General features: G+C 50.3%; 1 protein-coding gene across 3 annotated transcripts in view; it reads left to right on the top strand.

The window, feature by feature from the left end:
* Positions 1–13679, top strand: part of DLGAP3 (DLG associated protein 3) — a 62018-nt gene extending 48339 nt beyond the window's left edge. For all 3 annotated transcript variants that reach the window (XM_039474567.2, XM_003937527.3, XM_074380485.1), the window contains 4 exons: positions 10128–10612; positions 11557–11648; positions 11974–12117; positions 12819–13679. In XM_039474567.2, coding sequence (XP_039330501.1) covers positions 10128–10612; positions 11557–11648; positions 11974–12117; positions 12819–13037 — 940 coding nt within the window. In that variant the 3' untranslated portion in view covers positions 13038–13679. The remainder of the gene's footprint in view (positions 1–10127; positions 10613–11556; positions 11649–11973; positions 12118–12818) is intronic.
* Positions 13680–13980: the final 301 nt, after the last annotated feature.

The raw sequence follows: 13980 nt of genomic DNA, 5'->3' as shown, positions 1-13980 counted from the left end.
GTGTTATTGGCCTACAGTTTTTTTATTGTTACTCAATTCAGGTTTTGGAGCTAAGATAGACTCCTAAAATGAATTTGGTAGGTTTCTGTGTGTTTTTGTTCTTTGGAACAATTTGTGTTAGAAGAATTATCTATTCCTTAAGGTTTGGCAAAGGTTGCCTATAAAATTATGTAGGCCTGATGCCTTTCGGGCATAGGAGAAACTTTTAAAACTATAGCTTCAGTTTCTTTAGTAATTATTGACCTATTCTGGTTTTATTTTTTTCTTGAATCATTTTGGTGATTTATATTTGTTTTAAAAAATGAAACATTTTATAAAAATTGACAGCTTTCAAAGTTTTTGGCACAAATATTCTTTCTCATAGTATTAAAATGTTATCAATATTTGTTGTATCTCTATATTAATATCTCCCTTTCACTTCTTTTTTTTTTTAGACAGAGTCTCACTCTGTTGTCCAGGGTAGAGTGCCGTGGTACGATTTTGGCTCACTGCAACCTCAGCTTCCTGAGTACCTTCTTCTTCTTCTTCTTCTTTTTTTTTTTTTTTTTTTGAGATGGAGTTTTGCTCTTGTTATCCCAGGCTGGAGTGCAATGGCGCGATCTCAGCTCACCGCAACCTCCGACTTCTGGGTTCAGGCAATTCTCCTGCCTCAGCCTCCTGAGTAGCTGGGATTACAGGCACGCGCCACCATGCCCAGCTAATTTTTTGCACCTTTAGTAGAGACGGGGTTTCACCATGTTGACCAGGATGGTCTCGATCTCTTGACCTCGTGATCCACCCGCCTCGGCCTCCCAAAGTGCTGGGATTACAGGCTTGAGCCACCGTGCCCGGCCATGAGTTTTTTTTGACAGGGGACTGCCTTTTCATAATTGATTTCTAAACTTGCTACATTGTGGCCATTCATATCATGTATCTATTATACTTCTTCCTTCGAATTTGTTGAGGCTTCCTTCATTATGTGTACATATATCATATATCAGGGGTCCCCAGACCCTGGGTCAGGGACTCATACTTGTCCACAACCTGTTAGGAACCAGGCTGCATCGCAGGAGGTGAGCAGCAGGTGAGTGAGCGTTACTACCTGAGCTCACCCCCTGTCAGATTTGCGGTAGCATTAGATTCTCATAGGAGCCTGAACCCTATTGGGAACTGCATATGTGAGGGATCTAGGTTGTGTGCTTCTTAAGAGAATCTAATGTTTGATGATCTGTCTCCCATCACCCCCAGATGGGACTGTCTAGTTGCAGGAAAACAAGCTCAGGGCTCCCACTGATTCTACATTATGATGAGTTGAGTAATTATTATGTATTACAATGTAATAATAATAGAAATAAAGTACATAATAAATGTAATGTGCCTGAATCATCCCAAAACCACCTCCACTATGACCCCTGCAGCTTGTGGAAAAATTATCTTCCATGAAACTAGTCCCTGGTGCCAAAAAAGTTGGGTACTGCTATCATATGTGGTTAAACTTATAATTTATACTTTTCAAATGTTTATCTTTTTTTTTTTTGTTGTTGTTGTTTTTTTTTTTTTTTTTTTGTACATTTGATCTACCATTTCTGAGAGGTGTGTTAAAAATGTCTCTGTGATTGTGGATACGTCATCTGCCCTGGTATCTTTTTACTTCAGTTTGAGAGTGTGCTGTTTATAAACATTCAAGCTTTTGACTGTTGTATCTTCTTGATGGCTTGGCTCTTTATCATTAAATAGGCTGCTTTTCATTCTTACTAATGTCTTTTGCCTTGAAGTCTTTTTTTGCTCGATTTTATTGCTTTGGCTGATTGCTTTTGGTTAATTTTCCAATATATCTTTTTCCATCCTTTTATTTTCAACCTGCCTGTATCCTTATGTTTTTGATGTGTTTTTAAAATTTCTTTTCTTTTCTTTTTTTTTTTTTTTGAGAAGAGTCTCGCTCTGTTGCCCATGCTGGAGTGCAGCGGCATGATCTTGGCTCACTGCAACCTCTGCCTCCCATGTTCTAGCGATTCTCCTGCCTCAGCCACCCAGGTAGCTGGGATTACAGGCACCTGCCACCACACCTGGCTAATTTTTGTATTTTTAGTAGAAATGGGGTTTCACCACGTTGGCCAGGCTGGTCTTGAACTCCTGACCTCAAGTGATCCACCTGCCTCAGCCTCCCGACGTGTTGGGATTACAGCTCCGGGGGAAGCTGAGGTGGGTAAATGACTTGAGCCCATGAGTTTGAGGCTGCAGTGATCTCTGATCACACCACTGTACTTCAGCCTGTCTTTGAGACACTGAGCAATATAAGCTACATATTGCTTAGAAGCGATATGTAGCTAGAGTTTAGACATATTCGACCCATGGATATACTTTTTCATTACTGATTTATTGAGTTTATCTCTATTATCTCTTTAAACATTTTCTAGTTGACATGCTTTTTTTTTTTTTTGCTTTCTCTCTCTCCTACTTTTTATTTATGTTGAACTAATCAACAGGAAATAAAGTTTACTTTATTTCTCTTCTCTCTACTGGTTTGGAAGTTTACATTTTAGTAGTGATTTCCCTTAAAAATTTAACAGATATACTTAATTTCATTATTTTCCATATAAAGTCTGACTTCTATCCGTCTTCGGCAGAAAAGAACAATCTTGGAACACTTGAATTTCTTTCTTAATTTTCTCCTGCCATCTTCCATGTTATGTTTCTCTAGTAGTTTGATTATACTTCTTTAGAAGTCTCTGCTAAATCAGCTGCTGTTGTATCTTTTATGCTTTAATAGTTTAGATTTACAAATGTGTTTTCATAATTTATGTGCTCCCTATTGTTTGTCACTGCCCTCTTTTTCCTCCTGGTTCAATTTACTTCATGCTGAAGCACTGCTTAAACTTTTAGTGTCTCACCTTGAGGCTTGAGGTTTCTTGTGTTTCACAGGTAATATTCGTTTGAACCCCACACCCCCACACAAGGAAGCCTTAATGTTCCCATTTCCCAGCATCCTCCTTCCAGGCCAAAATTCCTGCATCCCTGCCATGAGTGTTTCGAGTCCAAATTTGCAAATGAAACAGACCTTCTTGGCTGCCGGCTTTGTGCACAGGGTCTCTTTCCAGCTCCCCTTGCTGCACAGGTCTGGGGTTTCTCCTCTCATCCTTCTTCAGTGTTTTCATCTAGCCTCTAGCATATGTCTGGACTGATCTCCTTGTGGCTCTCTTGGCTTAGACCCCCCCTCACTATACAGGTTTTGAATTTCCTTCTTGTTTCTGGTACCCGGAAATTTCTCATTCCTATTTTTAAGCCCAGCCCTGTAGCAAAAACACTTTTTTGATTTTTTTAAAATCCAGCATTTCTGTGTATTTAGGGTGTGAGTGGGAGCTCCCTAAGTTAGTTCAGTCTACTCTATTGATCCGTGGTCTGGGTAAGGCTGATAGCAGTGGATACAGAGAGAAATGGGCCAATTTGCGTGGCATTTTGGAGTGAAAGTCAGGGAAGGGCAGGGACAGGCAGAGAACGTGGCTGCCTTCTCTCTTGTGTAAGTGCTTGGAGAGGTCTTGATGTGGCGGGCTGAGGAGAGGACGTGGTGTTGAATAAGTATCTGAAGAACCAAATTGCCTGGGACAGGTGATCACACTGGGAATTCAGAGCGAGTGACAGGTGCGGAGAGGGGAAATTTGGCCCATCTCTTTGGCCAGGCTCCCTGGCCTGTCTGCTGCAGGCATCCTCAGTCATACACCTGTACAGCCCTTTCTGCCCCTTATGTCCCTGGCACTTTAAGTCTGACTCCCCACACACCGTGCCCCAACTGGTGCATAAAAGTGAGCCATGAATTCCAGCAGCCTCGCCTGGCCAGCTTTCAGGCTTAGCCCCTACTGCACACACAGCCCCACCCCATTTTCTTTGACTCTCTTGTCCTTACTGCTGTCTCACTCATCCCAGTATCTGTTTCTCTCATTGTACTTCGGTTTTTAAAATTGCTGGGCGGGAAAGTCTCTTCTCGTCTGCCTTTCAGGGTGTTCCCTGCTCATCTCTTGGGTGAGGAGTTTGGACTTCCTGTTCCATCTGGGAATTGTCTATGAGTCCTTCCACTTGCCCAGCATCAGCGATGACTTGGCTTAGAATATACGGGGTGGGGTCTGGCACTCCAGTTCTATCTCCACTGCATCCCGTCCCCCCAAGATTGATCTGTCCACAGATATTTATTGAATCGGTATTATTTGCCAAACAGTGTGCTGGGCACTGAGGATGCAAAGGTGAGCAGAACCAGAGACAGCTTCAGCCTGTGCAAAGCTTACCCTGCTTGGTTATATGTTTAGGCTCTTAGATGCCTTCCACAGGAGCTTCTGCAGGAGCTAGTTTGAAGGCTCTGCCTAGTTGAAATAACACCATCCTTCCTCCTCCCTGCCCACTCCCCCTCCCACCCCTCCAGCCTGCTGCCAAATACTCTTGGCAAAACCTCTTGACAACTTCTGGATATTGAGCTTTCCTTGGATACTGTGTCTCTTGGGATAACCCAGCTTCTTCCCAGAGGCTTTTATGTTATCCCCCAGAGAATCACAGTAGAAACTCTCCCTGAAGTAACCATGATGACAACTTGCAGAATCATCAGGAATGTAATCATTGTCACCTTGGAGAACTCAAAGGGAGGAGGCTTCTGCAGCCTCATTTAAAGGCTTGGGAGAAAAATTGTGAATGCATTGTTACGCATTAATGACAATTCACAGCTGAAGCCAGTTTTTATCCTGCACTGACAGCTGTTGGTGGAGACCACAATAAATACTGCCAAATCTAAAACTAAATAGTGACATAAGCCCTGAACTTCACTATCCTGAAAATTCATCTGTTAGAGTTAGGAGTGGGTTTGACTGTGATTTACAGAAACCCCCCCAAACAACAGTGATTTAAATATGATAGAAGTTTATTCCCCTCTTGCTTAGAGGAAATCCAGGGAGCATTAGTTGAGGTCTGACAGGTGCCCCACAGCGTGAGGACTTGGAGTCTTCTATCTTATTCCTCATCCCCCACCCAATTGGCACTTGCCTTTGGTCTCATGTTCCAAGATGGCTGCTTGAGGTCCAGCCATCATGTCTGCACTCTGGTGATTGGGGAGGAGGAAGAAGCAAGGAAGGGCATACCCCCCCTTTTAAGGACATGTTTTTGGAAGTTGCACATGCCACCACTTCTTTTATCTCATGGACTGGAACTTAGTCACATGGCTATATCTACTTGGTAGGGAGATTGGGAAATAATCTTTTTTTGTTGTTTTTTTCTTTGAGATGGAGTCTCGCTCTTTTGCCCAGGCTGGAGTACAGTGGTGCTATTTCAGCTCACTGCAACCTCCGCCTCCCAGGTTCAAGCTGACTCTCCTGCCTCAGCCTCCCGAGTAGCTGGGATTACAGGCATGTGCCACCACACCCAGCTGATTTTTGTATTTTTAGTAGAGACAGGCTTTCACCATGTCGGCCAGGCTGGTCTTGAACTGCTGACCTCAGGTGATCCACCCATCTGGGCCTCCCAAAGTGCTGGGATTATGGGCATGAGCCACTGTGCCCGGCCAAATCTTTATTCAAAGTAGCCATACATCAGCGTAAAATGGTGGAGTTCTGTTACTAAGGGGGAAATGGAGAGTGGATGCTGGAAGATAGTTAATGCTTTCTACCATCCATCCTTCCTTCCTTCCTTCCAACCAACCAACATTCATGTGTGATGAACTGCCCTATTTAGTGAGGAGACAGTTATGCAAATAACCAGCCATGATACAATGTGATATGGAGTAGAAAAGAGGTTTTGTTCAAAGTGCTGTGGGAGAACAGATGGAAATGATCAACAGCAATCATAATAATTAATAACTACAATGCCCTAGCTGGGTTCTCAGCGCTACATTCCGATGAATGTGTTTGTCCAGCTCCCTTTCTTTTCAGTGAGAGCTGCAAACCATTTTGCTTCTCTAGAATAGCTAACACAATGAGCAGGCAGGGTGCTGTTCTGAGTTCTTTATGGATATTATCTCACAACAGTCTTATGAACTGCTACTATTATCATTCTCATTTACAGATGGGGAAATGAGGCACAAGCCACAGAGCTGGGTTTTGGACCTGGGCAAGGCTCCAGAGCACACGGGCCTAACCGCTCTGTTCTGCTGCCTCCCCTAAAGCTGCTCATTCTCATTCCTTTCCCTGCTCCCCAGACATCTCCAGCAGACAGCCACCGCCATCACCCATTTCATTGTGATGACTGGGGTCAACTGGTGGGACTTCTGTCCACTTCCAGGCCAACCCCCAGCTTACTTAGATCTCTTCCCCTTGTCCCCTCCACCAGTCCTGCCTTCATCTTAGGAGTCAACCTCCCTAAGCCTCGGTTTTTTCATCTACGAGTAGGGCTGATACTAACACCCATACAGTGGAACTGTTCGTGAACACTTGAGAGTGTTTATTCATGGAAAGTGCTTATCCTGGCACATACTAAGTGCTCAGAAGATGTTATTCTTTTTTATCCCCCTTATATCTGGTTCCTTGAATTATTGCCTCTCTCTTCTCTCTCTTCATTCAATTTCTCTTTACAGGTTGTATTAGTTTCCTATTCCTACTGAAACAAATTATCACAAATTCAGTGATGGAAAACAATACATACTTGTTATCTGGAAAACAATACATACTTATTAACAATACATACTTATTAAAAACCCCATTAGCTATCAATGGGGTTTTAACCTGGGCTCTGGCAAGAATCCATTTAGTCAGTTTCCAGTTTATAGAGGCTGACTGCATTCCTTTGCTTGCAGCCTGCTTCTGTCTTTAAAGCCAGCAGTGGCGGGTTGAGTCCCCATGTTGCGTCATTACAGCCTTGATTCTGTCGTTCCATCTTCTTCTCTGACTCTCCCACCTCCCTCTTTCATTTATAGAATGTGTTTACACCAGAATAATCCAGGAGAGTCTCTTCTTCTTAGTGTTCTTAACTTCATCAAATCTGCAGTATCCTTTTTGCCGTGGAAGGTAACAGATTTACGGGTTCTGGGATTAGGATGTGGACCTCTTTGGTGGCCATGATTCTGCCTACAGGTTCTTTCCTCTTGGGATACAGCATGTGAGAAGCACCCAAAACAAAATATCCCTCTCGAACAGTACATTCTCTCTGTCTTCCTCCCTTTTCAGCCAGGCTCTTTGAGAGTTGCCTTGACTAGTTTCCTCCACCTCCTAACAACCTGCTGCAGTTGGCATCTGCCCCCACATTCCACCAAACCCACTCTTGCTTGGATCACTCGTGGCTTCCATATTGCCAAATCTGTGGGCACCTTTCATTCTTACCCGGCTGCGTTTTCCATATTAGCTGCCCATTCCTTCATGACACCTGTCTGTCCCCTCTCTGCTTTTATGTCACTTTCTGCTGGTTTTCTCCCTCTTCCTTTCTGGCTTAGACTCGTCTATGAGCTGCACTGTCTCCACCCAGCCCTGAAATGTCCATGCTTCCCAGGGTTTGGATCTTGGATCTGTTGTTCTTTTTTTGGGTGAGCTTGTCCCACACTGCTGGTTTTAAATGCCACCTGCCCGGGGATGAGCGACTCCCGCGTGTGCTGTACACATCTCTGGCTGCTGGCTGGGAGCGTTGGTGAGGACTGTGCTTCTGGTCATCCCATCGGCTCCTCCACATCCTCAGTCTTCTCTGAGGCAGACATGTGAGAGAGCTCACTGAGGCAGTGACTTGCGAAGCATGAAGCCTGGGGCATTTGGTGCTTTTGTTCCCGGCTGTGTGGCTGTTTCCATCTCGATGGAATGTGATCCTCTCAGGACATCTTGGAGGACAGGTGGAAGGCAGCGGACACAGCAGTGCCAAAGGACAGAACTGTGTTTAGCAGGGGTGACAGGAAAGCACGCAGGCGTGGCAGATCTTCAGGCACATATTTATTGGAGCAAACCCCTACTTTATCTTTGTGGTTTGTAACAGCTGAAGCTCTGAAGGAGCCACTGGCTAACTAGTACACAGAGGCACAAAAACATTCAAAGCAAGTCAGGGTGCATCCTAAGAGTACAGTTAGACACACAAGACTCTCACCAGAAAGAGAACAATCTGCCCGAATGGCAGGACTGCCTCTGAAGCCAGGAGGGCTGCTGAGGGAGGTGTGGCACTCAGGAGTAGTCTTGCAGGCAGGGGGAGTGAAACAGATGAAGCCGGACTTTAAGCAGGGAATGGACAAGGAGCCAGGAGGAGGAAGGCTATTTCAGGCAGGGGAGTAGCAGGTGCAAAGGCTTAGAGTCAGGATCACTTAGAGTCCATTCGGGGAACAGGAGCATGTGGGGGAGATGAAGTTGAAGAGGAGGACTGTGTCCAGGGTATCAGGGCCTCACATAATGCTGGCACAGAAAGTCTGAACTTTGTCTTGTTGGCAATAGGGGGGCTGTGGAAGGGCTTTGAGCAGGGGAATGTCTTGGCAGAGCTCAGCTTTAGGAAGACTATTCCAGTCTTGGGTGGACTGGGAAGGGCCCCAGATCTTAAAATATGCAAAATACAATTTTAGAGAGAGGAGCTACCTTGGCAATTACCAATCTATTTCTATAATTGTATATATGTGTGTATTTTTAGATGTATATGTGTATGTATATTTATATCTAATATATATATTTTAAGTACATACACTATACACATTGGATGTCCTAGATGGAGGGTGAGTGACAAAGGCACACAGTGACAAATCCAGCATTAGAACTCGGAGCTAACTCCTGGTCCCATGCTCTTCCTCGGCAGGGTACTGAGTGGAGGCAGATGTAACTGAAAGGGGGCCAGTCTAATTGTCAAGGCAGATGGTGATGCAAGCCCTGACCAGGGCAGGACAGGGCAGACACGGAGGGGAAGACTGTGTGGGAGGCAGTGAGGATATGTTCTCTCTCCTTTTCCCTCTCTGGGTGGGGGTTGGGACATAGGGCTTGTTGGAGACTGCACATGAGTGCATCTCTTCTTCCTGGGTCCTGCAGCATCCTTCTGGGCCTGGTTTCTATGGCAACAGGCTCCCAGCAGGCAGCCTGCCAGCTGGAGAGAAGTAGGCAGGCAAGGAGAGAAGGCCTGGGCAGCAAGAGAAAGGCTGAAGTTGCGGGGGTTGGGAGAGTCTCTTGGGGAGCTGTAGGGACCCCTTGAGCTGGCCCCACAATCCCTTCTGACCATGTAGGGGTGGAGGTAGCTCAGGACACACAGGCTTTTCTTTTGTGGTCCTTGAATTTCCAAACCTTGATCTTCTGTTTATCCCCCTACCTCCCACATCTCCTGACTCCCATTTCTTAAAGTATTGCCTGGTCCCAAGCTCATGCATCTTAAGGGGTCACTGACTTCTTCATAGAAAAGAACTCTGAACTCAGGAAAAAAACGAACAAGGCTAGTTGACCTTCTGGTTTGCATAAGATTTGCATATTATTAACTCAAAGATAAGAAATTTCCAGGCCCTATGTCATTCCTGCAAATAACTTAATTCGGCTCCACTGGCCCTGGCTGACTGTGTCTGGCCAGGCTCTGGGCTGAGCCATCAGGGTCCCTAGAGAAGTCCTCCCAGCTGCAGGCCCACTCCACCCCCAGCTGCTCCGAGGCATTTCTTCCTGTGACGTTCTAGCAGCTGGTGCAGTGCCAAGTGCTTGGACTATGGAGCCCAGCAGGCCTGAGTCCAAATCCTGGCTCTGCTACTTAGAAGCTGGGGTGACTTAGTTTACTCGTCTCTAGGTAGGGCTGAGGACACTATAGTGCGGCTGGTGTAAACTAGCATAGACATAGCATTTGTTAAAATGTTGAAATACTTCTGCCTTTGCTGGTAAAGAGCCACCACCCTGGCTCCTCCCTGGCCCCTCTAGCCCACCCCACAATCTAGCCCCTGCAGGGCACTGCTGCAGCATTTCGGTCTGTGTCTCCTCTGCCTGGTGTATGGCAGCATCTGCTCTGTCCGTGGACCGACTGGTTGCTAAAGAGTTTGGATATCACCCCTGTCCAGAGGCAGTGCAATAGGTAGAGGTCTATTATGTACCTAGCTGTTGCAAGGACCAATATATTTAAAGCGCATAAAGTCTATCACTTTGTAGGTTCCCTTTCTCATTCCCTTCCTTTTTTTTTTTTTTTTTTTTACTTGGGGTGGGGATGAGAGAGAGCTGGCATGAGCCTGGGCAATGGGGGATGACAGGCACCCCTCTCCCCAGGCGAGCAAGGTTCAAGCGCTCCAACAGCGTGACGGCCGGCGTGCAGGCAGACCTGGAGCTGGAGGGCCTGGCTGGCCTGGCCACGGTTGCCACAGAAGACAAGGCCCTGCAGTTTGGACGCTCCTTCCAGAGGCATGCCTCTGAGCCCCAGCCTGGGCCCCGGGCCCCCACCTACTCAGTCTTCCGCACAGTCCACACGCAGGGCCAGTGGGCCTACCGTGAGGGCTACCCACTGCCGTATGAGCCGCCGGCCACCGATGGGTCACCCGGCCCTGCCCCCGCCCCCACCCCTGGCCCCGGGGCTGGCCGCCGTGACTCCTGGATAGAGCGTGGTTCCCGTAGCCTCCCTGACTCAGGCCGTGCGTCCCCCTGCCCACGGGACGGCGAGTGGTTCATCAAGATGCTGCGGGCAGAGGTGGAGAAGCTGGAGCACTGGTGCCAGCAGATGGAGCGTGAGGCGGAGGACTATGAGCTACCCGAGGAGAGTGAGTCACAGCTCAGGAGACCCTGATGGGGTGGCTGGGGCTGCAGTGTAACAGGAGGCCCCTTCGGTTGGTGCCTCACACGTCTTCTGCACTGGAGCGTGGGGGTCAACACTGGCAGCAGGGCATGCTGGGAGCTCTTGGAAGGGAGCACGGTGCACACGGTGCAGCTTTAGAGGCCAGGGCTGGGCTGTGGACCCTGCAGGCCAAAGGGCTGGGCCTTCTAGGGAGGGCTGCTAGTCCAGATCACCAAGTTTATGGGGACTAAGGGAACTCCGTTCAGATCTGGATTGGTGTGGGGGTCTGGGTGGTGGGACCGGGATTACAGAGAGGGAGGCAGTTCACAATGTCAGGTCCTGTCTGAGGCATAGATGAGGAGATTCAGCCAGGGAGACATGGTCCTGGCCTGAGGGAGAGCATGGCCCTTCCTATAAGTCGTATCTACTAGGAGACACAGTCTTACCTCAGAATATCCAAGTTGAGGGGAGAGTGACTAGGAAGATGTGTTACAGACATGAAATTACTTGGTCATTCTTAAAGGGCGCAGGACTCATGCATGCACTGGTGAGTGAGGAACAAAGCCCAGCCAATGGGTAGTCAGTAAGCTAAAGCCCTGGCCAGGGCCATAGCACTAGGCTGGGGCTGGTCTTCGTCTGTTCTCTGACACTGGAGAGAGAAAGGATAAAGGAGGATGAGCACTCAAGAAATGTAGGCTGTATAAAGGAGGGAATGTTGGTGTCTGAGGATACAGTCTCCGTGCTCTATCCAGGTGCAGTAGAATAAGAACTGGTTAGGAACTTGAGGATGGGATGGGGCTGGGGCTGGAGGAGACTGATGGATAGACAGTGCCAAACAACTAAGCGGTCAGCATCATTCAGGGCAGACTTCCTGGAGGCTGGGGAAGGAGAGGCATCATTTCCCTCCCTGAATTTCCCTCTGCTTTCTAGTCCTGGAGAAGATCCGCAGCGCTGTGGGCAGCACACAACTTCTCCTGTCCCAGAAGGTTCAGCAGTTCTTCCGGCTCTGTCAGCAAAGCATGGTGAGCACCTGTAGTAGTAGATCCTACCAGATATGTGTGACCCAAGTGTGTGTGTGTGTGTGTGTGTGTGTGTATGTCTGTGTGCACCAGAGGTGTGTCCATGCCTGCAGGGCTAGCTGTGAGTCTTGTGCCTGGAGGTAGGACCAGGTGTTTGTGCACAAGACGGGGAGGCCTGGGCTCTTTCTTGTCCCCCTGTCCCCCAGCCCCCACCCACTCTCCCAGGCTGAGCTTCCTGGCAGTAAGGGTGGATAGGGCTTTCCCTTGTCCTGGCTGGGGCTCAGACCTCCCTGACCAACCACTTTCCCTCCATCTCCCTCTGCTGCAGGATCCCACTGCGTTCCCTGTGCCCACCTTCCAGGACCTGGCGGGTTTCTGGGACCTCCTACAGCTCTCCATCGAGGATGTGACCCTCAAGTTCCTGGAGCTACAGCAACTCAAGGCCAACAGCTGGAAGCTCCTGGAGCCTAAGGTGGGGCTGGGGTCCCTTTAGGCAAAGAGTCCAGACTCTGGGAAATTCCCCTCCCCAGAGAGGTGGAGGGTGGGGCGAACCAGGGGGCAGGGGAAGGGACCCATGGCAGCAAGGGCAGCTTGGACAGGTGATAGGTGACCATCCCCTTCCAGAGTGACAACGCTCGTGGCCACTGCCACCTGCTTGGCCCCAAAGCTCATCACTGCTTGTGCTGAACCCCAAGGCTTCCTCAGCCAGGGCACAGCTGCAGCTGGAGAGAGCAAAAGTAGATTTTACAGAAGGACAGACTGTCCTCAGTTCGGGCCTAGGCATCGAGGGCAGAACCTTGAGGGTCCCCTCAGCCGCCAGGTCGCTGGACTTTGTCTGCGATGTGGCCCAGAGGCCTGGAATGTGCACCCTCGTGGCTGGGTTGGGGAACGCCCTTCTCAGGACCCGGAGTGAAAACCCAGCTTTGATGCGAGCTGTTGAGAACGGCGCCACCAGGGGGCGCTCGAGCGCGCCGCGCTTTGGTGGAAAACGTGGGGATTTGACCTTGTCGAAACAGGCGCACCCGGGGCTTCGGGTCACGGGGTCCGATGCTGAGCGCCATCGCGTTCGGAGCCCCGCGGTCGTCAGCGCTCCGGGTGCGGGGTCCGCGGGGGCGGGCACCGGGGTGTCGGGTGGTGAGGCGCCCCCGCTCAGCGCCGCCCTCTGCCCCGCAGGAGGAGAAGAAGGTCCCTCCGCCGATACCAAAGAAGCCCCTGCGGGGCCGGGGCGTGCCGGTGAAGGAGCGCTCCCTGGACTCCGTGGACAGGCAGCGGCAGGAAGCGCGCAAGCGGCTCCTGGCGGCCAAGCGCGCCGCTTCCTTCCGCCACAGCTCGGCCACCGAGAGTGCCGACAGCATCGAGATCTACATCCCCGAGGCCCAGACCAGGCTGTGACCGGTCCGGCCCGCCCAGCCCGGCCCGGGTCCGCGGTTCTCCACCCGTACTGTACACCCAGCGTCGAGGTCACTGTGAACGCGGGCCGCCCCGAGCGCCCGCCCCACCGGCACCGCACGCCCCGGCCCCCGGGCCCGTCGCACTCCGTGGGTTTTTTACCTTCCTGACCCCACGCGAAGGCGCCCGGGCTGGGCAGGGGGCCGTGCCTCTCCGCCCTGCGCCCCTCACCTGGATCCCCCGCCCACCTGGTCCGACGCTTTGTCCCCACCTCCTCCCCATGGGCACCATCTCTGCCATTCTTTTCCCCCACGGGCCAGGCCGGGCCGGGTCCCCCATCTGGGCTCTGCGTTCCCCCCCACCCCGCGGGGCTGGGCTTCGTGGGGATCAAGCTTCGTGGCTTTTTATGAAGAATCCCGAACCCCGCCTAGGAGCCTGCCCCACCCTCCCAGGGGCTCCATCCTCAGCCCTCAGCCCACCGGGCCCAGGGACCACAGTGGCTGGACCAACCCAGGACCAGGGCGCCTGGGCCTCTCCCCTTTCCCAGCGGCTGGGGAGGGGAGATGGGGGCTTCCCCTCACCACACCTGTGGCTGTTCCCACATCCCCTTGAGTATCCCAGGAAAAATAAAACGGCAGAACTGCACTCGAGCCAGCTGCTCTCTCCAGAAGAGGCCACCTCCGTCCCGTGTGTGGGAGGACGGGGGTGAAGGGAGAAGGGGCCGGGAGCCCACTCTCTTGGTTTGGAGACAGCAGGGGTTGCCTGGGCTCCTCCCAGGGATGGGCCAGCTGGTGGAAAGGAGATTCGGCCCCTGGTGCCCACAGTAAGAACCTGAACCCTCCTGCAAGGGTCCAGGTGGGGTGAAGAGGGGGAGGATGTCCATCTTCCTGCTCTCCGTGTTTTGCTGTTTTCCATTCTGCCTCCCAGTCCCCAGGGGTCCCCCAGA

Source organism: Saimiri boliviensis, chromosome 11, assembly GCF_048565385.1.
Source record: "Saimiri boliviensis isolate mSaiBol1 chromosome 11, mSaiBol1.pri, whole genome shotgun sequence".
In the NCBI taxonomy this organism is placed as follows: domain Eukaryota; kingdom Metazoa; phylum Chordata; class Mammalia; order Primates; family Cebidae; genus Saimiri; species Saimiri boliviensis.
Note: the sequence above shows the minus strand (reverse complement) of the source record. Positions and strands in the feature narration are given on the sequence as shown.